General features: G+C 56.4%; 9 protein-coding genes across 9 annotated transcripts; 3 read left to right on the forward strand and 6 right to left on the reverse strand.

The window, feature by feature from the left end:
- Nucleotides 1–1,631: 1,631 nt before the first annotated feature.
- Nucleotides 1,632–2,482, forward strand: J3D65DRAFT_602935 (uncharacterized protein; the record flags this gene model as incomplete). The annotated part of the gene is made up of 2 exons (XM_066798170.1): nucleotides 1,632–1,656; nucleotides 1,704–2,482. The coding sequence occupies 2 exons, from the start codon at nucleotides 1,632–1,634 to the stop codon at nucleotides 2,480–2,482; spliced, it is 804 nt and encodes a 267-aa protein (XP_066655032.1).
- Nucleotides 2,483–3,485: 1,003 nt separating this feature from the next.
- J3D65DRAFT_356661 (uncharacterized protein) lies at nucleotides 3,486–4,570 on the reverse strand. The gene has a single exon (XM_066795602.1). The coding sequence runs from the start codon at nucleotides 4,335–4,337 to the stop codon at nucleotides 3,684–3,686; it is 654 nt and encodes a 217-aa protein (XP_066655033.1). The 5' UTR covers nucleotides 4,338–4,570; the 3' UTR covers nucleotides 3,486–3,683.
- Nucleotides 4,571–6,573, reverse strand: J3D65DRAFT_357146 (uncharacterized protein). Its single transcript, XM_066795606.1, has 4 exons — nucleotides 6,473–6,573; nucleotides 6,301–6,422; nucleotides 5,864–5,917; nucleotides 4,571–5,820 (listed from the first exon to the last, which is right to left on the reverse strand). Exons 2-4 carry the CDS (start codon nucleotides 6,406–6,408, stop codon nucleotides 4,804–4,806), a joined length of 1,179 nt encoding a protein of 392 aa, XP_066655034.1. The 5' UTR covers nucleotides 6,409–6,422; nucleotides 6,473–6,573; the 3' UTR covers nucleotides 4,571–4,803.
- Nucleotides 6,574–7,199: 626 nt separating this feature from the next.
- On the forward strand, nucleotides 7,200–8,083 carry J3D65DRAFT_623673 (uncharacterized protein). The gene has a single exon (XM_066800176.1). The coding sequence runs from the start codon at nucleotides 7,285–7,287 to the stop codon at nucleotides 7,678–7,680; it is 396 nt and encodes a 131-aa protein (XP_066655035.1). The 5' UTR covers nucleotides 7,200–7,284; the 3' UTR covers nucleotides 7,681–8,083.
- On the reverse strand, nucleotides 7,759–8,825 carry J3D65DRAFT_356658 (uncharacterized protein). Its single transcript, XM_066795601.1, has 2 exons — nucleotides 7,837–8,825; nucleotides 7,759–7,786 (listed from the first exon to the last, which is right to left on the reverse strand). Exon 1 carries the CDS (start codon nucleotides 8,398–8,400, stop codon nucleotides 7,888–7,890), a length of 513 nt encoding a protein of 170 aa, XP_066655036.1. The 5' UTR covers nucleotides 8,401–8,825; the 3' UTR covers nucleotides 7,759–7,786; nucleotides 7,837–7,887.
- A 2,282-nt stretch (nucleotides 8,826–11,107) lies between these two features.
- On the reverse strand, nucleotides 11,108–12,115 carry J3D65DRAFT_356741 (uncharacterized protein). Its single transcript, XM_066795603.1, has one exon. The coding sequence runs from the start codon at nucleotides 12,023–12,025 to the stop codon at nucleotides 11,489–11,491; it is 537 nt and encodes a 178-aa protein (XP_066655037.1). The 5' UTR covers nucleotides 12,026–12,115; the 3' UTR covers nucleotides 11,108–11,488.
- Nucleotides 12,116–13,606: 1,491 nt separating this feature from the next.
- On the reverse strand, nucleotides 13,607–15,706 carry J3D65DRAFT_356772 (uncharacterized protein). The gene is made up of 5 exons (XM_066795604.1): nucleotides 15,212–15,706; nucleotides 14,621–15,148; nucleotides 14,484–14,574; nucleotides 13,931–14,435; nucleotides 13,607–13,886 (listed from the first exon to the last, which is right to left on the reverse strand). The coding sequence occupies exons 1-5, from the start codon at nucleotides 15,567–15,569 to the stop codon at nucleotides 13,698–13,700; spliced, it is 1,671 nt and encodes a 556-aa protein (XP_066655038.1). The 5' UTR covers nucleotides 15,570–15,706; the 3' UTR covers nucleotides 13,607–13,697.
- Nucleotides 15,521–16,554, forward strand: J3D65DRAFT_356964 (uncharacterized protein). The gene has a single exon (XM_066795605.1). It carries the CDS (start codon nucleotides 15,844–15,846, stop codon nucleotides 16,447–16,449), a length of 606 nt encoding a protein of 201 aa, XP_066655039.1. The 5' UTR covers nucleotides 15,521–15,843; the 3' UTR covers nucleotides 16,450–16,554.
- Nucleotides 16,555–18,866: 2,312 nt separating this feature from the next.
- J3D65DRAFT_357262 (acyl-CoA synthetase/AMP-acid ligase-like protein II) lies at nucleotides 18,867–21,364 on the reverse strand. The gene is made up of 5 exons (XM_066795607.1): nucleotides 21,042–21,364; nucleotides 20,915–20,985; nucleotides 20,702–20,849; nucleotides 20,131–20,654; nucleotides 18,867–20,080 (listed from the first exon to the last, which is right to left on the reverse strand). The coding sequence occupies exons 1-5, from the start codon at nucleotides 21,234–21,236 to the stop codon at nucleotides 19,105–19,107; spliced, it is 1,914 nt and encodes a 637-aa protein (XP_066655040.1). The 5' UTR covers nucleotides 21,237–21,364; the 3' UTR covers nucleotides 18,867–19,104.
- Between the last annotated feature and the right edge of the window lie 245 nt (nucleotides 21,365–21,609).

The following is a 21,609-nucleotide window of genomic DNA, read 5'->3' on the forward strand; positions in this document are numbered from 1 at the left end:
CCAAGAGGCGGCACGAGTCGAGCAGCGATGGCGACTGGGGTGTCATGGACCCGAAATAGTCCGGCTTTTCCTCCATTTCGTTGCGCTTCCCTGCGGATACGCGTATAAAAGCGAGCGACTGTCTAGATTGAGAGCAAGAGTTTGAATCACAGCACAGAGTCCAGCAAAATCGGCTTTTGGAGGGTTGGCGCATTGGTCAACCAGGACGCACTGGCATATTCAAAGCCGGCGAGGTAGAGACGCTCGCAGAGGGCAAAGTTAGATGGACGACCCGCCTAAGTCCAAGTGTTGACGTATCTTCGTTCGAGGCTTGACATCAATCATGTTGTAGATTGGGTGCGTGGTGAGTGGTGGTCGCTGGGTTTACTGAAGTCGACGCACGGTATCTGCTTTTTGCAGTGGCAGCGAGGAACGGCTGCTTTTCAATCACTCCGCCAGATCCCGCTGCTGGTTTGCTCCTCGAATCTCTGCAACCCTCTTCGTCTACCGAAGTTTGTCTGCCTTCAACAACCATACCCGGAGGACCGGACGTTCGCGCCCAGTACTTGTGAGCTTGCTCTCTGAAAAGCTCCGACGCATCGACTTCGCTTTCCACCTCCCTTTCCACTGACACACGCTTCTCAAACAATCGCATTCTATTCCTTGCGTTTCTCAAGACAAAGACCTCTTCACAGTTCGTGTCTCCGCATGACTTCACCGGCCTGACAAACGAAATCAACCGCTGCAACTGCAACTCCGAGAAATGGCCAGGGAGCCACAGCTGCGAATTCCGACTGTTGTAAAAGCAGCTCCCTGCCGCGCGCCAAAGCGTAGTGCCCGTTAAGGTTTTAGGTTAAGCACGGGTACAGTGCGCGTCTAACCCGCGGCGGCGCGCCCCACCTCTTCATGTCCTGAGCTGCACGATCACCGGGGCTCAGGCTACGCACCATTGATTTGCCGTTCTGCTCAAATTTTCCTTCGCGTGTGTCTTCGCTCGTCACGCTTCCTCCTCTCCCAACCCGATCTTTGTTTTGTCCTGTTGCTAAAGCTTGCGCGCCAACACAGCCGCTCTAGTCTTTTGGAAAGCATCGGCACTGCATCGACTTTGCTCCTCACGTTCCCTGCTTCTTCTTTCCTCTGTCGACGCGTCGACTGTTTCTCTCTCACACATTCTCTTTGCCAAAGTTGAAAGAGATCACGACCTCGAGCCGCAACTCCGCATCAAATCACAGGCCAAACAAACGGACGTGCCGGAATCGTCCACCAGGACCGCAACTCTGCACGTTGGCCAGCACACATCATTCCAATCGCGTCGACGGTCCCCCATCTGGGGCCCCAACTCCGCGTGACGTCATTGGTCAAACACACGGAGGTGCCGGAATCGTCCCCCACGACCGCAACTCTGGACATTGACCGGAGAAACACAGCACTCGACATTCCAACCGCCTTGGCGGTTTCCCATCTCAATTTTTGACTCAGAGAATTCAGAATTTGTCTCTCTAGAGGTTTGTGTCAGTCTATTCCCCGAAAACATCACGCGCCGGCGCCCACGGTTGTGTCCCCGTACTGGTGAAATAGGCTGATTGACGCGTTTGCCAGAGGTCGTCTCTGTTGCTACCCCACAGAAATAGGCCAGAGAGCACAATCCAATCATGGATTATGACCAGAAAAAACTCTGTACGTCTCCCTCTGATGACACGGGCAAAAGCACTGACGCGTTGAAGGCTTGGTAGAAGGTCTGGAAGACTTCGCAAGTGGCAATTTCCAGTCAAAGGACTACACCGATCTCACCATCCGCTGCCAAGACAAAGAATTCTACGTCCATAAACTGGTAGTTTGCCTATTTTCCGCCTTCTTCGCCAAAGCTTGCAAACCCGATTCTCCATTCAAGGTGAGCCTGGAGATTAATGCGGAGTCGACGGGATCTGCTTACATTGCAGCTTCGCAGGAAGCGAGGACTGGCATCATTGAGCTCCACGAAGACGACCCGGCAGATGTGAAACTCTTGCTCGACTCTTTCTATTCCTCCTGGTATGGTGAGCATCAGCACTGGGCCGGGAAAGTCTATCCTGACTTGCCTCTATTCGAAGCATCGCGACTGTGTGATGCCCGCTTGTACGCGATTGCCGAAAAATACCAAGCCCCTTGCGCAAAGTTGCATGCCGCAGACATCTTCAGAAGGGAACTAGATAACAAGCATGGTTACATGACGGTCAGCGCCAGTGGCTTTGTCAAACTCGCAAAGAGGGTGTTCGAGTCGACGCCCGACTCGGACAGAGTCTTCCGTAACCTCGTCTTCCGCTACGCCAACAGGCATCTCGCGGCTCTCATGTCATGGAGTCACTTCCAAACCGAAATGGAGAAAGTCGACGGCTTCTTCAGTGGCCTGGCGCGTTTTCAAACCTTTTACGTCCTCAAGACGCGCATGTGCCCGACGTGCGGCAAGCCACAGAAGAACCGGTGGGAGGACAACAAAATCTACCGAGGAGGCGACATGCATTGAATGCATTGAATGCCTCTACCATATAAACCTTTTTTCCATCACTCTATGACTGTGTACCCACCACAGCGGGGTTGAGTATTTCCAGATTATCCAGATTGGCCGTCGCAACCTTCGCAATCAAATCTAATCGAGTGTTGGATTATATCGGGGAAGCACAGGAGGATGGCCAGATTGGAAATTGGCGGACGCGCCGAGATTGTCTTCTATTTGACTTCTACACAGCCAGACTGAATGAAGGTTGACCAGGACGTGGTGCCCCAACTTCTTCGTCGTATCGGGTAATACTAGATGCACTTGGCAGGGGAGAGCCCGGGACTGGATTCGCAAACAGGCGCCTTTTTGGAGGAATTCGCATGTTCAAACTCGGAAGTGACCTCGCTGTCCGATTCGGACGGTCCCATGTGTACCCGAATCTACTCCTCTTGCTGATGGCTATTTGGCAGGCGTGCATTCACTGTTCTCTGTGGATGAGATATTTCTTTCACCGAGCCGGCTGAATCATTGAGGGGGCTGCTTTTGATATCTTTTTACCAACATTGTATAGACGCTTCTCCAAGGTGCTTCTCAGGGAAACCCGATAACCCAAGGATGTCAGCATTAGCAAAGCAGGAATGTTTACCATGGTAGAGATGGTCAGCCTCACATACTACATCGCATCGAGGTCCTCTTCAGACACCTTTACATGTCATTTTGAACCAAAACCCAGACAAATCACCACGTCGTCACAACCCCATACCCCTCCTCTTCCCCCTCACCAAAGCCGCATCCGCCACGTCGCTGGTCCCTTGAGAGACCGCAATCCAAGCGTCCACAAGCACGGAACATACAAAACGGCCCAGCCATCGGAACGGGACGCGAAAAAGAACAACACCTCCCGACAGCACCGCGGAATCTCTCAAAGTGTACCTACCAGCTTCAAGCGAAAACACAGGTCTACACACTCAGTCCACCAACACCCACCAACACAAAAGCCCGACAATCACCGCACTCAGAGCCAGCATTGCAGTGGGGTAAGGATACATTATCTCTTCTCAAACTGCAACTAACGATGCGTGTGAACGATCAAAAGACCTCCCTCTACCATTCGCCGTTCCCGTCCCCATTCCCGTCCATGCAATCCAATCCACGCGCCTTTTTCTCTCTCTCTGCCGACTTTTGTTCTTTTGTTCTCTCTTTTTCTCATCGTTAATCTTGCAACCCATCAGTCTCGCCGGGTGACATGCGCACATGATGATGTACTAGTGATGGAATACTCTATCGCTTTTCCCCTGCTCGCCCCCCCTGCTGCTCTTTTCCGTGCGTGCCATCCCGTCTTCGGCCTACCACTGCGGTCCCTTGATCTTCTGCGCTCTCGTCTCCGCTCCGACCCTCGCATTCCCAAACTCGTTCTTTTTCTAGCGACTGTACTACTCCACCCTTTCCCTCCTCCGTCGATCCGACTGCACCGATCCGGAGCAAACTGAAAGGACACTGTCGCATGCCATGCATGAACGCCAAAGACAACAACGACGCACAGATGCAATGAGAGAAAGGAAATGAAAGGAATGAGAAAAAGGAAAACGAAAGAAAGAAACGTGAGAGATAAGAGAAGCGAGCAAACGGACAAACGCAGCAGTCCTCCTCTCTCGCGTCTCCCGTCTCGCTGCATTCCGTCGACGTGTGTTTGTGCAAGAGAGCTGGACGGAGCGATGCGGAGCCAGCCTGCTTCTCCCGCTTGCCGGAAACAAGGCTCGAGGCCGCGAACAAAGCAGACGAGACTATCTTCCGAGGTGTTTGGGAAGCCGAAGAGCAAGAAAGAGCGAGAAGAAAGAGAGAGAGGAAGTGGGGGTGGGGTATAAGAGTCTTTCGCAAGCATGCCTGCATGCGACTGACGATACTGATCTTCTGCGTAATGCCAATGTCTAGTGATGATGGGTTATAGCGATAGCGCTACAGCGCGCGGGAGAGAGATGCGAAGAGAGAAAGAAAGAGAGAGAATGGGGTATAATGATGGCGCGAAGGAGAGAAAGAGTCCGAAAGGAAGACAGAGGAATGAAGGAGTGGCCTGTAATTACAAACACCAACCAGACCGACGCAAGACAAACCGACGTACCTAGTGATGTGGAGTAGTGGGGATAATGATGGTCGGGGTGAGTGTGGAGCGAGAGACGGAACAGACGTCCATGGGGAATGTGACAGTCTATACCGCCCATCAAGGCAGGCATGGACGGACGGGGAGGTGTGAAAATGTAGGATAGACAATTATAGACATGACGATGCTTCGTCTGGACTCATTAAGACGGTCATAAGTGAAAGACATGAAAACGCGAAAAGGAAAACAACTACCGATGTCGCCGCTCGCGTCGCGTCTCGGGTGTGCTGCTACGCCGCGAGCTGCGATGCAGAGAATGCCGCTCGGAGTGTCTCGTCGTGCCGTGCGAGTACGGCGACGTGACGACGCCGCTGCTGCGAGTGCGCGGGGGACTGGATCGAGCGAGGACTTCGTAGCGCGAGTGGCCGCGGTCCAGCTCAATCGACGCGACAGACGATGAGCTCTCGTCAGTCGGACTGGGCGTCGACGAGGGCTGCGACGACGAGCTTGCCGACTGCTGCTGTTGCTGCATCTGGTGCTGCTCCTGGCGCAGTTCCTGCTCGCGCTGCAGCGCCTCCCGGGCGTCTCGACCCGGCTGCCGCCGGCGTGCGTTGATGAACCAGTTGGAGATTTGGTTCAATCCCAGGCCAGTCTCCCGCGACAGCAGCACCTTCTCCTCCTCCGACGGGTACGGCGAGTCCCCATGGTCAGCGAACCAGCGCTTGAGGCGGTTTGTGGCCTCCTTTGGGAGGTTCCCCCGTCGCTTCCGTCCAAAGTTTGGGTCGTTTGGACCAACTTCCCCATTCCACGCGTGTATATATTGCCCGGTCTCGGCGTGGTAAAAGACGTTTGGGTGGTGTGCATATTGTGCTTCAAAGTAGTGTGGTTGGTAGGGATGGTTCGGATAGGCCCCGATCACATGCGGCACGTGCGGCACCTGGGAGGCATGTGGATGCACGTGTGACTCTCTCACAAAGGGAGGGGGAGGAGGAGGAGGAGGACCCTCGGGATTGGAAGGAGCCGCAACTGGCCTGACAGAGTATGGTTCTACAGGAATTCGGGGTTCGTAGTCGCCTCTAGGGATTCGAGGTTCGTACTCGGCTCTCAGAGCAGTTCGACGGTCGAAGCGCGGCTGGTATGCCGAAGTGTGGTATGGCCCAGGCTGTGTTGTATAGGTCCCATGCTCGTGCCGTGGAGCCCGCCTCTCTAGCAAATAGTTGTCATGATCCTGCCTGCGGGCATCGGACGAATCGACAGTTTGAAAAAGCTGAGGAGTCAGCATGAAAAGTGGTTGGCCGGGGACAACTCACTTCGGAGATTGGAGGCAGTTCATGTCGTGGTTCTGAATTTTGTGAGGGGGTGGTCTGCGCAGCAGAAACTGTCAGTTCGGGTGTACAGGTCCTCTGCCAACGAGTCGGCATCATCGTCTCCAGAGAGTAGTGCGGAGAAATAACGGGCAACGGGAGGCGACGATGCGGTGGGCCATCCCTTTCCATGTACACCCGGTCGGCACCAAACACTGGTATTCCTTCGACCGTGGGTGTGTTGCCCAACCCTCTGGACGTCTCCTCCTGCCTTTCTCTGTGATTGTTGAGATCGGGCTCGATCTCGATTCTCGGCGATTCTCGACGATATGGAGAAAAGCTACTTCTCTTCCTTGGTATCGTACGGTGGCAAAGAGTATTTGGAAAAAGGGATGGGTGATGCAGCATTCTGACAGTAGGTATAAAGACAGGCCAGGGCTTACAATGTCTCGTATACTCATATTCTCTCTTCCTTCTCGACGGGATGGTGTTCGGTTGACGAGAGTAGAATGCGCATGTCTGGGCACGTCTTGGAGAGTGAGATACTCCATGATTTATATTTGTCCTAAAGTGGAATGAGCACATGGGTCATTGTGGTTGAAGGAAGGAACGAACTTGGTCCACGGTCAGTCGTGCGGAGTTGTTGAATTAGAACGGTAGTTGAAATCCACAATCAGTCGAGTTGATGTGTGTGTTGAGTTGGACTGGCTTGTGTTGTTTTTGGGTCTGGTAAATCTTGGACCATGGGTCAGAGTATGGGACGGACAAAATGAGAAATGTGGACGAATGATGGGTGGGCAGCGTCAAGATAAATCGAGGGAGGAGAGTAGTGGGACAAATGATGGGACAAATGACAGTGACAGGTAGAGTCGGCAGACACTAGATCAATATCTCTCGAGGCAGACTCAGGCTCGTGGATGGGCGGGCGGGCGAGCCCTGAAGGCCACGGGGATGGTCCTAGTGGAAGGAACCGAACGGGGACGAGTCCAACGTACCAGATTCAACGGCGTCAAGTTTGATCGACGGGTGACGAATTCGGGATGCTCTCACGGACGGGAATGACGACGAGGAGTGAACGAACTACGTCTCAGAGTTTCCGGACCAGGCGACTTTTGAAGCTGGCAAGCGAGGCGGAGGCCCGACGGGACAGATCCAGCCACGGGTCTATATGACGAGGTGATAATTATATGCCCGTAGACACACGGCAGCAGCGTGTAGCCATTGCGACTGGGGTGTGGGAGGGAGACGTGGGAGCTGCGCGTAGCCGCGGTGTCTGCAAGCTGGAGGAGTAAGATTATGTAGGTCAGGTAGAGGATGCGCTCGAGGACCTCTGCGTGCCCAGAGCCCAGGTGTCTCCGTGCCTCGCACATCCCCGCCTCGAGACTGCAACGGCCCGCGCAGTAGTTGGACCTGGAGTGGTATCATGGATGGGCTGGCTGGCTGGCTGGCTCTGGGCTGCGCCCTGGCTCCAACAGTCACATTCAATTCTCCGACGCCGACTTCAGGAACGCGCTTGCCCCGTGGCCTCTAGCGCCCACCTCAACACCACACGCTATTCCAACGGCGCCATCGACGCCGGCCGCTGTGGTGTGCGCCGCCCGTTCGAAGAGGAACCGCTAGTCAAAAGCGACCGGATCGCCCGTCAGCCTTGCCCGTGGCCGCATAACTGCGCTGTACGCTCGATGCTGCCATGTAGCCGCTCCAGACCCCTGGCGGCATTGGGGCAAACGACGAAAAAAGAGACCAGAAAAAGAAAAGAAGCCCTAGGAGCGCACAGGTACAGACACGAGCACCTGGTACAGGAATACCCTGCGGAGGGGTAGTGTGGGTTGAACCGTGCGGGCAGGAGCATCAAGCAGAGGCGATGAACAGGCCAAACTGGCGTGCCGCTGAAACAGGCGTCGTCATTTGACGAGCGGACGGTAGAGTCTTGAGGCTTTGATCAGCCTGCCACCGGTCGCACAAGGGGAGCGACGAACCAGCAAGACGTAGCGAGTGCCTGAGGGGAGAATTTCTTTTGGACGTCAGTGTCAAAGTGCCTGAGAGGACGACGTGACGGGACAAGAGACGGCAGCAGTCATGCGGCAGATGGACGAGGGAGCGTGTGGTAGTGGCACCCCTGCGCTCATGCGTTGCTGCAGCTGTGGACGGGTTTGGTGAGGACTAAGCGCGGGCGAAGGATGGCTGTGGTGAGAAGTCGTCGGAGTGGCGGCACGTGTATGACAGAGAGTCGTAGGCAATGACAGGTGTTGACGTTGCCGGACGGTTGACGTTGACGATGCGATGGGCGCAGGGATTGATGTGGTGGAGGCGGCGGAGGTGGTGGACGAGGTGTGGTGTGGTGGTGATGGAGCGAGATTGCCGGGGACGGCGAGATGCCTGAGGTGGCAACTCAACACCACGATCCTTTTGCCTCTCTTCCGACGACACGCACTCGTCGACAACACGACACAACCCTCGCCCAACCCTCGACTCGACTCGACTCGACCCTCACGTGTCCCCCCTCTGCATGCTCCCGCTCCGACGACAAAAACCCAGCGCATGCACGCCACCGTCCTCACGGATCCCCATCACCTGATTCCCACCATCGCACAGTGCGCAGCGGAAGAGCCCGCATAACCCGTCGCTGGGGTTGCTGGTCCTAAACAACCACCGCCCACTCGTCAAGCTTCCGGGTTTCAATTGACGCCATGCAAGACGTCGGCCAATATGCACGCCTTTCCGGCTCCCACGTCCAACCACACGTTGCATGCGTCGGCCCTCGTTGACATTGCATGCTCGGACGTGACACTTCTTCAGTCAGGTCCTGCTGAGACGGCCCCAATCGATCCAGGACCCCAATCGCCGGGCCGGCAGCACAGATGCTACACGATCGCTCTGCAAAGGGTTACATGCCGTGACGCAGCCGACGCGGGTTCCAAACGCCAGGTCGACCAAGTCCTAGCCGCAACCTGGCCCCGTCGCCCCGACATGGCACAAAACAATCTACCAGGCCGCATCTATACAGCCTATACGACAGCCATGCGCGTCATTCGAAACTCGCTCCCCGTCCTGACGGCGGGAAGCCTGCCGACTCGCAAAACATTCTTTCCCCATTCCTTCCATTCGTCAATCCCGTCCTCGACTAAGCCGCAGCTGACAGAAGACTTTGATTGATTCTACAGCAGTAGTCCGGCGTCTGAGAGAAATCCGTCCATCCTCAGCACCTGTCACAAGTCGCGAGGGCAACCCCGTCCGGCTGGTGTTTGTTCATCCTTCTCAGCTGCTCCGGGAAAGGCTCGCCAACTATAAATCCGCCGCGTCCGCCCACTATCCCTTTCCTGGTCGTCCATTTTCACGAGCCACGAATCAAACACTCGAGAGCCATTTCCTTGACGCGCCGTCTTCTTGGTCATGGCAAAGTACGGCACTGCAAAGTCAAGTCGGCCATGCCGTGTCGACTTTCAGCTTCCAGCCTTTCGGCATGACAAGACTACGCATCCTCTGCCTCATCCAAAACTTCCAAGGACCAATGGAGCCCTCTGCACGCTTTCTCTACACATGCTGCGCCCTCGACCAATGCTAAGCATCTTGCGTTTGACAGCCAGGAGGGTTGCTCCCGCAGATCGATGATCGTGCTCTGCCCACCAACCACTGCGTCGCGACTAATCCCAATCCACACTTGCTTCATGCCGCCAGCGGTTCTCAATCACTTTGCGACGGTCTTTGAAGCGCACCATCACCTTTTTCTTTTTCTTGATGCCGTCCATCCCTGTGTCAAGTTTTTTCCATCCTCTCCGCCAGTGCCTCAGTTCGTGGCATCGCGAGCCAATACACCAGTGTGAGATGTAGCCCGCCAAACAGGGCCTGGTTCGTTCCTTTCTTGATGGATTGGACTGGCATCCACACGTAAGATGCAGAGAAGGCGAGTAAGCCTCTGAACTTTGCCGCGCAAGGTTGACGAACCTTGTTCAAATTCTCCGAGCCTAGCTCATTTGAAAGCGCATTCCCTCGTCCATTACCGAGTAAGTCGTGTCTGTCGAAAATGCGTCCTTGGAGAGTTGACCGCGACAAGCGCATTGGCACAATCGCTGGGACGCGACTCTTGGTTCAACGGCGGCGGACCGAACCAGCGATCAGCATGGTAACTGCGAACCAAGATTACTTGTTCGATAAATCCGATGGGTGTGCGCAACGGGGCTGACGACTACGACACGTCTGCTGCGCTTCGAGGTTGATGCTGAACATGTGCCCGCTCAATCACTCCAGACACGTCTTTCATGCTCGTCGTGGAGCGCCATTGCGACGGCGTCATGACGGGACTTTCAACTCCAGAGTGGTCCAATGTAGAACTGTTTTCCCTGCGCCGCAATCATTCGATTCTTTTCACTCCCCCTCGCATGTACTTTTCTGCCCTGACCCAAACTCCCTCGCCGCCCGAACGAGCGTCGGCCGGCCATCGCCTTCCACAGCACTCCAAACAAGTCCGGATCGCGGTCCGCCGCAGCCGTCACCGTGCTTCTGTTCTGGCCGCAACGCAGGGTGTGCGTGCTGAGGAGAATCCACGACAAAGGAGGATTCACCCACCTCACACCACCGACCGCAAACGCAACCCGTCAGTCAACTCACCTTGCTTGTCCCGATTCCGCGCTGCTCTGCGGCAGCCCCACCCACACACGACCGACCACTTGCCGCGCCTGTCCCGGACCTGCTACTCCCGCGTTGGTTCCAGGTCGCGTCGAGTCCAGTCCGTTCTCCTGGCAGGTCCGGGTCGTGGGCAGTGCTCGCTTGCTTGCTGGCCTGACATGACACCCGTAGTAGCCGAAGCCGCAGCCGCAGCCGCTGGCAGCGGCCAAGTCGCGTCTTCAGACTTGACAAGAGACGGGTAGGTTGTTGGCTGCACTACGCAGACCGGTGCGGGATGCGAGCGGTTGGTCCAGCCAGGCACGCCGCATGCAGTGCATATCCCGGCAGTCAGGGAGGTAGGCCTGGCGGTAGGTACTAGGTACTAAGTACTAGGTGAATGGGTACATAGGTAGCGAGCGGTCGCGCAATACCCGCCGCAGGTGTTGTTGCGTCGATGGGGGCGGGCTATTTTTGGGCCACGTCTCGTGTGCGTGCCCGCTCTTTCGCGCTGCTTCGCTGCTTCGCTGCTTTTCCGGGTTCCAGTTCCAGCCAATGATGGAAATGCCAGGTAGAGTACCGGCACCTCATGTTGCCGGTCTCAGAAATTCCTCTTCCGTTGTCCATGGGATCCCGCGGATGCTGTTCTTCCGCCAACTTGACCATTTCCATCCGGTCCCGTTCCTACATACTTATAGCCCCTGCTAGTCTAGGGAGAAGGGATCTTTGGTAAGGGTACCGTTCAGCACCGTACTTTACCATGGGAGTACGAAGATCAATCAAGGGGTGGAGTGATGAGACCCGCCCCTACTGACCACATGTGCAGCCGCTCCCTCTAAAGTACGGTAGACCCTCAGGTCCGCTGTTGCTCGCTCGGTCCCTTAGGTCTCTTGAATAGTTCCCCTTACCCTCCCTGCCAAATGGGCTAGCCTACCGAGTACTGTACCCGGTACCCTACCCTCCTCCACCGCCGGTGAGCCCACCGTCCCTGATCCACCATCCACCATACGCACACTTTATATAGACCATTCATCGCTCCCAAACCACCCCTTTCTTCCCTTGGCCCCCTTTCCTAAAGCTATAATACATCAGTTCGAACCCGGTCCGGTCAAGCCAATCCCAGAGCCGTCGCGTGCTCGGCGTGGGAGCGGCGTGTCGACCGGCCGGCCGATTGGCGGGCGCGCGCCGTTGATGGTGCTGCGTTTGTGTCCTGTGTGCCTGGATCAGGCGCGAGAAGGGAGAAGTGAGAGAGTGCGATGAATTGAGATGCTTTCGATGATGCGTGGAAGGGAGAGGGAAAGAATAGAAAAGAAAGGCGAGGAGTGTAATTATACTCCACTTTACCCTCCTCTGCTTTGCTTTACTCCACTCTACTCCGCCTCTTTGAAGTTGCTCGCTGAGAGAGAGGCCTACTATTGACTGTAGACAGGCTAACTGACTGACTGACTGACTGGCTAATTGACTGAATGATTGACTGCCTGACCGCCGCCTTACAGGAAAAGGAAGAGTAAAGCAGAGAACCGCGGCATACCGGCAGACAGAGCAAGAGCAAGCGCAACTTTGCATTGTTGTTGCTGCTGTCGCTGCTGTTGTGCTAGTCCGTTAAAAAGTAGAGCGAAGAGCAAAGAGCGAAGAGAAGAGAGGTGTAGCAAGTGCTCAAAGGCAGCAGCATACAGCCAGCCAGCCAGCCAGCCAGCCATCCATCATCGGACGTCATCTGACCAACCCAACAAACAAAAGCTTCCCTAGTTGTCTATACATACGTTTACCCTCGAACCTCTCAATCTCTCAATCGACCGACTGAACGCAGCAGTAGCGGCGGCAGCAGCGACGGTAGAAAAGCATGAAGAAGAGGAAGAGGAAGAAGGAGATGGAGAAGAAGTAAAGTCAAATAAGAGGCTGGTTGGCATGTAGGAAAGAAAGAAAGGAGGAGAGAGGAGGAGGAGGAGCATTACTGTAAAGTTGGCTGGGACCTCCTGCCGCAACAGCAGCGAACAGCGTCAGTCCGTACATGCATACGCTCTTACGTACACCCAGTCACTCGAACAGTCACCCAGTCACACATTCAGTCCATTAGCTCATCAGCTCATCAATCGATCGATTGGTCATTTGGCCAATCCCCAGGCCTCTATCACCACCGCAGTCACCACGAGAGGGCGGCAGCGAAAGATCTGCTAGACTGCACTGCACTGCAACGCAGCTAGACTGCACTGCCGCCCCGTCACGACAAGACCAGAGAAGACGAGAAAATCAAGTCTAACCGCCCGCCCGCCCAACGACGACGGCAAGCCCGCACCTATCGATCAACTGCCTCCGCCCAATTCCCAATCGACGAAGAAGAGAGGAATGAAGACAAGAGGAGAGGAGAAGAGGAAGAGAAGAAGAAAAGAAGAAAAGAAAAGGCCTGCCTGCCTGCCAGCCAGCCTGCCGTGCAGTCCGGTCAGACAGTCAGACCCTCCGATCCCGTCGCAGTCTTTCTTGATATATCCATCCATCCATCAATTCATCAATCCATCCAGCCCGCAAGCCAGCCAGCCCATCCCGACAACCGACCTACCCGACCAATCAACCGACGCACGCACGCACGCACGCACGTCTGCTTCTCCAGCGCCCCCGCCCCGACACCCCGACGATACTCAGGTCTGATATGTGTAATGTAAGGTAAGCTGGAGCCTAGATCTGCCCTTGCCCTTCCTTGCCCTTACTCGCTCGAACAACTCAACCCCTTACCCGAACTCAACCCCAACCCCAACCCCGAACCCCAACCCGACGCTCACTGGTGCTGGTGCATCGTATTCGTGACTCGTTACTCGTCAATAGAGAGAAGAAGAGAGAAGAGAAGAAAGGACAAAAACCTCAAAAAGATGAAAAGATAAAGGAGAAGCAAGAGCAAAAAGCTTTCAGTGGGGTGTGTGGTATCTCCGCTGCATGATGGGGGGTGAATGCCGTGTAGCGCGCGCAAAAGGCAGGTAGGCAGGCAGCAAGCAATCTTTCTTTTGTGTGATCCCGTCCGTCCCCAGCCCCAGAGGCAACAGGATGATGATGATGACTCGCATGATGCGGATGTAATCGATGATGATGATGAGCAGCGCTACGCTATGATGAGCGGGAGGGAGGAGGAGGACACCAGCAACTGTCTAATGGTCTTTGCAGCAGAGCACGCAAAATTAACTGACTGGACCGCCAATGGGAAATGCAGCAGGTGGCGCGGTCGTGACAAGGGTCGACGAGGCAGAATCTAGCGGTAGCGGCCCCGGCGGTCTTCGTAGACGACTTCGCGCTCGACATAGTCGTACTCGCGCGGAGGAGGAGGCGGCAGCGAGGGTTTGCGCTCGACCGTTGTGCGCTCGATTTCAATCTCGCGGATGCGCTTGCGTCGGTCGCGGCGAATGTCGTCCGAAATCTCGACCAGCTGAAGGACGTCCTCCTGCACATTGTTAGATTGCCCACATTCCATTCCAGAAAACTTACATATCGGAGGTATTCCATGACGTAAAAAAAGTTTTCCGTCTCTTCGTAGTCGTATTTCATGGCCTCGATCGCCTCCTTGAGGACCAAGTCCTTGGTAATTTCGGTCCACATGTCGGCCGGCTTTGGTTTGGGTGGCGGAGGGAGCGCCGGTGGAGCAGGGCCGTATTCAGATATGAATTCTTTGCCGTCTGCAATGAATTTTGACCTCCTCGCGCCATTGTATCGTTGCCAGGAGATTTCTTGAGCTCCACCACCAATGCCTTCCATGCGCACCTTGTTGGTTCCGGGAGGCACGTCGACAAGACCCCAATCCTTGGTCGCACCATCCTTGGCCTCTCCAAGGGTAGCTCGCTCAAAGGCCTTGCGATGGTAGTATTCGGCCTCTGTCTCCAGATCCCAGTCTGCAGGTTTTGGCATGCTGACGGAGCGGTGTCTGTGGACAAGTTCGACCTTGGGCTCCTTTTTCGTCTCTTTTTCGTAGATGATTTCGTCATCATACACCTTCCTACATAGACGTCAGTATCTGCAGCTCGCTATCTCAGGTTGCGCTCACTTCTTCTTGATTACGACCGACTTTTCCTCCTTGACAGACGGAGGAGAAGGGGGAGGAGGCGGAGGGGTAGGCGGTTTGGCCTTTTCAACTCCTAAGACTGGTTAGCGGTAATGGGCACATTCTGGGGCGCGACAAACCATGGTCAATGTGACGGTGGTGAGTGATGATTTCCTGGACAATCGGCGGTCGGATGAATGGGTCGGGAGGCGGCGGCGCGTGGGGAGAAGGAGGCGGGCTGGGACTGGGCGACTTTTCCGTCTTGCGAATGATGATTTCTTCGCGCTCGCGCACCGGGGGCGGAGACGGGGGCGAAGGAGGGCGAGGAGCGCGCCTGCGAATGACAAACTCCTCCTTTTCGCGGACGAGCGGCGGGGGCATGCTCCTCGGGGGCGAGGGCGAGCGGTGGCGGCGAATCTTGACATGTTCCTTTTCTACTTCTGACCCAGATTTCTCAGTGCGCCGAACATGTACTTCTTCACGTTCTGGCTCACTGGGCGGCGGGCGCGAACCCCCTCGGCGAAAGACGATTTCTTCGCGCTTTGGCGGTGGGGACCTGCGCTCTCGAATGTAGACCTCTTCGACGTCTGGCGGGGGCGGGGGCGGTCGGCGGCGGTCGATGACGATTTCTTCGCGTTCGACCTCGCGCGGGCGAGGGCCTCTCGAGACTGAAGAAGTTCGACGTTCTTTAACAACGTAATCGGGGTCGCGAGGAGGGGGAGGGTCTCTACGGTAAATGACCTCCTCGCGCTCAACGTCTCTGGGCGGGGGGCGGTCGGGCTTTTTGATGCGCACTTCGTCGCGCTCAATGTACTCTTTGCGGACCCGCGGGGGCGGAGGGTAGTCGTCGTCGGGCATGACAGAGCGCGAGCGTTCTGGCAGGACGAGGGGACCGGACGAGGTTTGGCCGTAATCGTCATGCAAAAAGTCGGGGTGAGAGCGGCGAGCAGAGAACTCGGAGCGAGGACGGCCGCGGGTCAGCTCGTAGTCAAATTCCTCGTAGTCGTGGTGGGAGCGGTCGGCATGGTAAAAGTCGCGCTCCCTCTCTTCGTATAATTCGGCAGTTGGATAGGCACGCCGGGATCCCATGGTGGACGGTGAGGCTGGGGGATCGGCCGGGTACGGCGGGGTGGTGGGGAGGCGTTGGGTGAGGTAAGGTCGGACAGGTCAGGTCTTGAGAGAGAGGGCGAGGGCGAGGGCGCTGTCGACGACGGATGGATTGGGAAGTTGGGCGGTTGTGTTGGGTAGGAGGAGAGAAGAGCGCAGGAAGAACCCAGTGGGGAGGCGCCACAGGGCAACCTCAGGGCGGGCTGGGCAGGGCGCGGCGGTTGACGTTGACGACGACGATGGAATGAGGTGAGAGATGAGGAGGATGAAGAAGCAGAGGAGACGCAAAAGAGAGGCAGGCGACACGAAAAGCGGGGAGCAGCAGAAGTCGAGGGTTTTGATGCAGCAGGCCTTGCATAACACAGCGACTGCAGTGCAGTGCAGTGCACACCGGGAGCCTATCCCCCCATGCGAAACACCACGCACAGGAACCCACCGGTCAACGCAACGCAAGTCTTCTCGAACGTCAACCTCCATCACATCAGCTTGGGTTCATCGTCGATGCGGCAGCGCAGCCCAACTCCAGGTTCCCCCCGTCCGGCAGCGGTTTCAACGGCAAAGAGCGAGACGGGCCGCCCGAGTCCATGGCCGCCCAACACCACCACCACATGACATGCACAGTGACGCAGCCCGCAGGCCTGATCCCAACTCCAAGATTGCGCGCCCTCGAATCACCGACCACAGAAGAGAGTTGGTTGTCGGTTCGGCCCAGAGCCTGTTTCTCGCTGCTCGGCTGTGTCCGCTCAAGACGTCCGTCCGTCCTCTCAATCCATTCCGCACCTCGACAGGAAAGGAACGGAATCCAATTCTCGCGTCTGACTTCAAATTACCCGTCACATCTCTGACGTCGGGTGTGCCCTAGCTAGCGGATGTCCGCCCTGTCATTGCTTCACTCCCGTCCAGTCCACTAGACCACCCCATCGCCAATTGCCGCATTGGGTACCAACCACCGCCCACCAGCCACCGCGCCACCCCATTTTTGCAATCTCAGCTTGCTGTCAAAAAGGGTCTGTGGCCATCTCTCAACTAAACCCCCCCTCGCCATCGAGAACTTCTTGCCCCATCGCCAACCATGCTCACCACGCGGCTGTTCCTGAATCTCCGCCCTATCCCTCTCTCCCTCTCCTCTCCCTCCCTCGCGCGTTCCTTTCCCATCCACAACCACATCTCTTCCTCCAACATGACCACTCCCACGCCCGGTTGCCGAGCACTCGCGCAGCAGCACATCACTAGCTACCTACATATCTAAGTAGCACCGGGAACCACAGCTACAGCTGCTGCGCGCCTCCTGAAGCCGGCAGGCAGGCAGCGCTGCTAGCATGGACAAGAGACGCGGGACCGCGCGCCCGACCCCCGCGCAGCAGGGGCCGTCCCGGCGTCCAGACAGGGCGCATCTGCTTGGCGAGGCTATCGGCCGATGCCTTCCATCCATCATTATTAGTGCCAGATTCCCTGCTCAGGCTAGCCGCGAGTTTCGTCGGGAAACGAACGGTACGGTAGGTAGGTACTTGACGTCCTGACATCCTGATGTGCCTGCGGAAGGTCACTGGTTCTTTGCGCTTTCTACTTTTTTCTCTTTTTCTCTTTTTTTCTTTCTCTCTCTCGTGTGTTGGATTTTGCGCAGAGTTGTGGAAGTGCAGGCGGTGTCTGCTGTCTATCCTCACAGCGTCAGCATCAGCGGCAGCAGCACTAGACACCAAGAAAAAAACTCTGCCTCCATCTGAAACACCACACGAAGCGGAACTCCCCCAGAAACCGCCAAACCCCAGAATCCCGCAAGAAAGAGACGAAGAAAAAGAAAAGAAAAGAAAAAAAAAAAAAAAAAAAAGCTCCCGCAAACTTCGCCTGTAACCACTAGGGAACCCCACTCTCTCTTTTGTCGACGAAGAATCTACATGCATCCGCTCAAACACTCCCCCAAACACCCGCCATCCACCCGTGCGAGCGTGCTTGTCTGTCTGCGTCGGGTAGGCAGGCAGGCGGGCAGGCGGGTTTCTTGAAGCCTTACGGCCATGGCTGGCGGGATGTGCCTCTTTCTCTCACTGCTGCACTCTCCCGTCTCATCTCGTCTAGAGAGAGACTCACAGCGCGTATTTGATCTGCGACGCAACGCGACGTGACGCGCCTGCGTCTACGTGTCTACGTGTCTACCCTGGGCAATCAGGTACTCAGGTACCAGTCTGCAGGTATAAGGTACACACCTTACTATACCTTGCTGTTCTCTACCTACCGTACGCGGGTATCAGTACGCATCATAGACAGTCAGCCACGTGACGACAGCGACCACCTTCGCTTCCTCCCTCCCCCTTTCTGGCACGTGTGCTCTCTTGCCTTCTAGTATGCAGTAAAGGGGGCGGAATAGAGCATGTATGCGTGCGTGTAGTTAGTGCGGTTAGCACAGCGTTAGCTTTGCTGATCTGCCTATCCTGGTAATTTGAGAATGGAGACAGGCGTGGAAGGAAGGTTTAAAGCATCGATTTCTTCCATTCCCGTCTTACCTTCCCGTGCCTCATCGCTGTCGGTATACCTGTGGTACGGTACATGTAGCGTGCGTTCATGCATCCAAGACATAGGTACAGATGAGATGAGATGGACTACACTGTGTGCAAGAAACAGGCGTATAGTACATGCATGGTGCATAAACTGTTGTCTAGGCATTGTTGAGTGTATATACATACCTACCTAGGCAGCATATTTGACATGTCATGGTATTTGTGCACGCGCGCTGATGGTGCCAAGCTTTCTTGCGGCTTTGCATCTTTACTTGTGTTGTTCATTTGTTCATTTACTTGGTGGTGCTAGTTGCTCGACCTAGACAGACTACAGCCCATGCGCTCACCTGTCAAGATGCGAGCGAGGCATGTGGACACATCGCGATCCCCCTATCCCCCTCATCGCACCCCACCCCGCCTGCCCAGCCTACCCAACCTACCCCCTCCAGCGCCTCCCTCAACCCCTTGTGCCACTACCTCTCCCTCACAGCCCCAGCCCAATTCATCAAGAGAAGACTGCACGAAAAGAAAACACGATCCGAAAAGTAAAAAGCTCAAAGCTCAAAGTGAAGAGCGAGGGCGTCGAAGCTGCTCCCATGCCGCTGTACTGCGCTGCACCACGTATATGTATGTATGTATGTACACTGAATCACTGACTCGCCGACTTGCTGACTGACTGGCTTACGCTGGACTCATCTGCGGGAAACGAAAGAAAAGGAAAGCAAAGGAAGAAAAGGGGAAACGATGCTGCGCTGCGCTGCGCTGCGGTTCACTCTGCGTCCCCTCTTCTCTCATATTCGACTATCGCTGCTCGACGGACTGCTCGACGGACTGCTCAACGCTCAGATAAAGACGACGATTGACGATTGACAAAACGGAAGCTGAGATGATGGATGGATGGATGGGAATCCGAAATGCTGATGTGGATGATGGTCATGGCGACAAAGGGAAAGAGGCAGAAACGCCAACGACGACAACGACTTATGAAAAGGGGGAAACGCCAGGAAAGCTAGGTCATGTACACATCACTCAACGCCCTCCCCGCGCTGCAGCAGCCCCAGGCCCCGCTCCTTCAGCTTGTACTTCTGCACCTTGCCGCTGGCCGTCTTAGGCAACGCCGTTTTAGCATCGACCCAAAAGACAAACTTGGGCACGAGATGCGCGCTCAGCTTGGCGCGGACCCAGGCTCTGACGTCGTCGGCCGCGAGGTGCGCGCCCTCCCGCCGCAGGACAAACGCGGCGACGCACTCGCCGTAGCGGTCGTCGGGGAGGCCGACGACAGCGGCCTCGGCCACGCCGTCGCACGCCAGCAGGCAGCTCTCGACTTCGAGCGGCGAGATGTTTTCGCCGCCGCGGATGATCAGGTCCTTGATGCGGCCCGTGATGGCGACGTAGCCGTCGGCGTCCATGACGCCCTCGTCGCCCGTGTGCATCCAGACGACCGACGGGTCGGCGGCGTCCGGGACGAGCACTTCTGCCGTGCGCGCCGCGTCGTTCCAGTACCCGCGCATCGTCACGTAGCCCGAGACGACGACCTCGCCCTTGGTGCCGACGGGGACGACGCGCGCGCGGTCGACTGGGTCGACGATCTTGACCGACACGTGCGGCAGCGGCTTGCCGACCGTGTTGACGCGCTTGGCGAACGAGTCGGACGGCGCCGTCATGAGCGACACGGGCGACGTCTCGGTCATGCCGTAGCAGTTGGTGAGCCGGTCGAGGTGCAGTTCGGCTTTCAGTTTGCGGATGAGCTCGGCGGGCACGGCGGAGCCGGCGGCGATGCCTGTTCGGAAGTTGGTCATGTAGGCGAGGGCGCGGGCTGATGGCATCGTTTGCAGCAGGTCGAGCTCGGCGAGGAACATGGTGGGTACGCCGTAAAGTGCCGTACAGCGGTATTCGGCGGCGGCCGTCAGCGTGGCGAGCGGGTCGAAGCATTCGCTGGGGAAGACAATGGCCGCTCCATGGGTGCTAGTGGCTTGGAGACCAAGGACGCAGCCAAAGCAGCTGAGATGATGAGTATATGTCTGGGAAACACCGGTAGCAGCACAACTTACTGGAAGAGAGGAGGCGGACAACACACGGCATCGTCTGCCGTCAGCTTCAGCCGGTCTCCTATACTCTTGCCATTGTTCAACACATTTCGATGTGTCAAGCAGGCAGCCTTGGGCGAGCTCGTCGTGCCAGAGGTGAATTGAATGTTGATGATTTCGTTGTGATCTAATCCCTGATCAGGAAGGTATTTTTCTGCCGACGGACCGCTGGAAACCACATCTTGATATCTGGTCAAGCTGCGGAACTGATCAATATCAACGCGGCCCTTGGAGTTGTCCACGACCACGACGCCTTTGAGTGACGGCACGAGAGCCGACTCGATTTTGGCGCTCGAACGTAGATTTGGCAGCAGGTGCTCCAGTAATGGGACGTTTGACCGCGGATCTTTGAACGGTAGATGCGTCTCGGTGCCTATTATCAGGTGACTGGCTTCGAGATGCGTTATGGCCGAGGCGACTTGGGTGACTGTAAAGGCCGGATTCAGCGGAACGAGAATGGCGCCGAGTTTTGCAAGAGCAAATGTGGCCTGCAAGAGTTAGATCATGTAGAAAAAGACGGGAGAGAGAAAAATACAGTGACATGCTCAATGTTGTTGCCCAGACTCAGGGCAACTCGGTCTCCTTTTTGGACATTGATAGACTGCAGACCGCGAGCGAGGGCATTGCTGGCACGGTCGAGAGCGTCGTATGAGAGGGTGGTTTCTTGGTGGTGAGCAATGACGCTGTCTCATTCGTCAGCACCTCAGGCAGCGGAGCCGGGTGATTGTTTGGGGGGCCGTCGGCTTACGCAGGGCGATCTCCGTACTTGGCCACGGTGGACGAAAAGTACTGGCCAATGGTCTGCTCCAGCAAGGCGGGCTACAGTACGCAAGTCAGTCAGTACAGCAGCATGGATGCCTGGCAGTTGTACATACGGCCGGCGGCCCTCGTGCGTGCGATGTGGTCAACGGCAAGCTGGAGCTGGAGCCAGAGCCAGACAAGGCGCGGTGTGGCGCGTGTGGCAGTGGCAGTGGCAGCGGCAGTCGGCGCCACAGTTGCCCCTTTGGGCAAGCCGAGGCAGGTTTGGGGGATTTGGTAGCGGCTCTCTTGCAAGCCAATGAGGGTAGCATGGTCGGGTGTGGTGGCCGCGGGTTATCTCGGCGAGGTCATCCACGTTTCGATGAGGGAGGGTGTCGAGGGGTGGAAGAGGACGAGTAGTGCCCGGCCGTGTTGTGTGCGGGAACCAGGTGCCATGACTTGATGCGGGGCAGCCAGGGGAGGGGGGGCTTGCGGGGATTCTGGCCTTTGACGCTGGCGGATGACATACGGTGCGAGCTGACAGGCCCCATCGAGACTCCACCTCCAATTGACCTGACCCGCTGAGATCATGTCACTTCACCTATCGTGAGATGAGACCGACTCGACTCCCGCGCCCAATCACGCCAGCACCGCCGCCGCTTACCAATGAATGAATGCCTGCTTCCGGCACCCCTGCCAACACAC

Source organism: Phyllosticta citribraziliensis, assembly GCF_038025025.1.
Source record: "Phyllosticta citribraziliensis strain CPC 17464 chromosome Unknown J3D65scaffold_6, whole genome shotgun sequence".
Taxonomy (NCBI): Eukaryota; Fungi; Ascomycota; class Dothideomycetes; order Botryosphaeriales; family Phyllostictaceae; genus Phyllosticta; species Phyllosticta citribraziliensis.

Coding starts and splice junctions, on each gene's coding strand:
- J3D65DRAFT_356661 (XM_066795602.1), bottom strand. CDS start 4,337: ATGCTTGCGAAAGACTCTTATACCCCACCCCCACTTCCTCTCTCTCTT.
- J3D65DRAFT_357146 (XM_066795606.1), bottom strand. CDS start 6,408: ATGGAGTATCTCACTCTCCAAGACGTGCCCAGACATGCGCATTCTACT. Junction 5,918..6,300: donor ATATGAGTATACGAGACATT/GTAAGCCCTGGC, acceptor TCTGCTGCGCAG/ACCACCCCCTCACAAAATTC. Junction 5,821..5,863: donor AACTGCCTCCAATCTCCGAA/GTGAGTTGTCCC, acceptor CTGACTCCTCAG/CTTTTTCAAACTGTCGATTC.
- J3D65DRAFT_623673 (XM_066800176.1), top strand. CDS start 7,285: ATGGGCTGGCTGGCTGGCTGGCTCTGGGCTGCGCCCTGGCTCCAACAG.
- J3D65DRAFT_356658 (XM_066795601.1), bottom strand. CDS start 8,400: ATGCGCTGGGTTTTTGTCGTCGGAGCGGGAGCATGCAGAGGGGGGACA.
- J3D65DRAFT_356741 (XM_066795603.1), bottom strand. CDS start 12,025: ATGCAAAGTTGCGCTTGCTCTTGCTCTGTCTGCCGGTATGCCGCGGTT.
- J3D65DRAFT_356772 (XM_066795604.1), bottom strand. CDS start 15,569: ATGGGATCCCGGCGTGCCTATCCAACTGCCGAATTATACGAAGAGAGG. Junction 15,149..15,211: donor GCGCGAGGAGGTCATTTACC/GTAGAGACCCTC, acceptor GAACTTCTTCAG/TCTCGAGAGGCCCTCGCCCG. Junction 14,575..14,620: donor CCACCGTCACATTGACCATG/GTTTGTCGCGCC, acceptor AACCAGTCTTAG/GAGTTGAAAAGGCCAAACCG.
- J3D65DRAFT_356964 (XM_066795605.1), top strand. CDS start 15,844: ATGAGGAGGATGAAGAAGCAGAGGAGACGCAAAAGAGAGGCAGGCGAC.
- J3D65DRAFT_357262 (XM_066795607.1), bottom strand. CDS start 21,236: ATGCTACCCTCATTGGCTTGCAAGAGAGCCGCTACCAAATCCCCCAAA. Junction 20,850..20,914: donor AAGTACGGAGATCGCCCTGC/GTAAGCCGACGG, acceptor CGAATGAGACAG/CGTCATTGCTCACCACCAAG. Junction 20,081..20,130: donor TGTCCGCCTCCTCTCTTCCA/GTAAGTTGTGCT, acceptor TCATCATCTCAG/CTGCTTTGGCTGCGTCCTTG.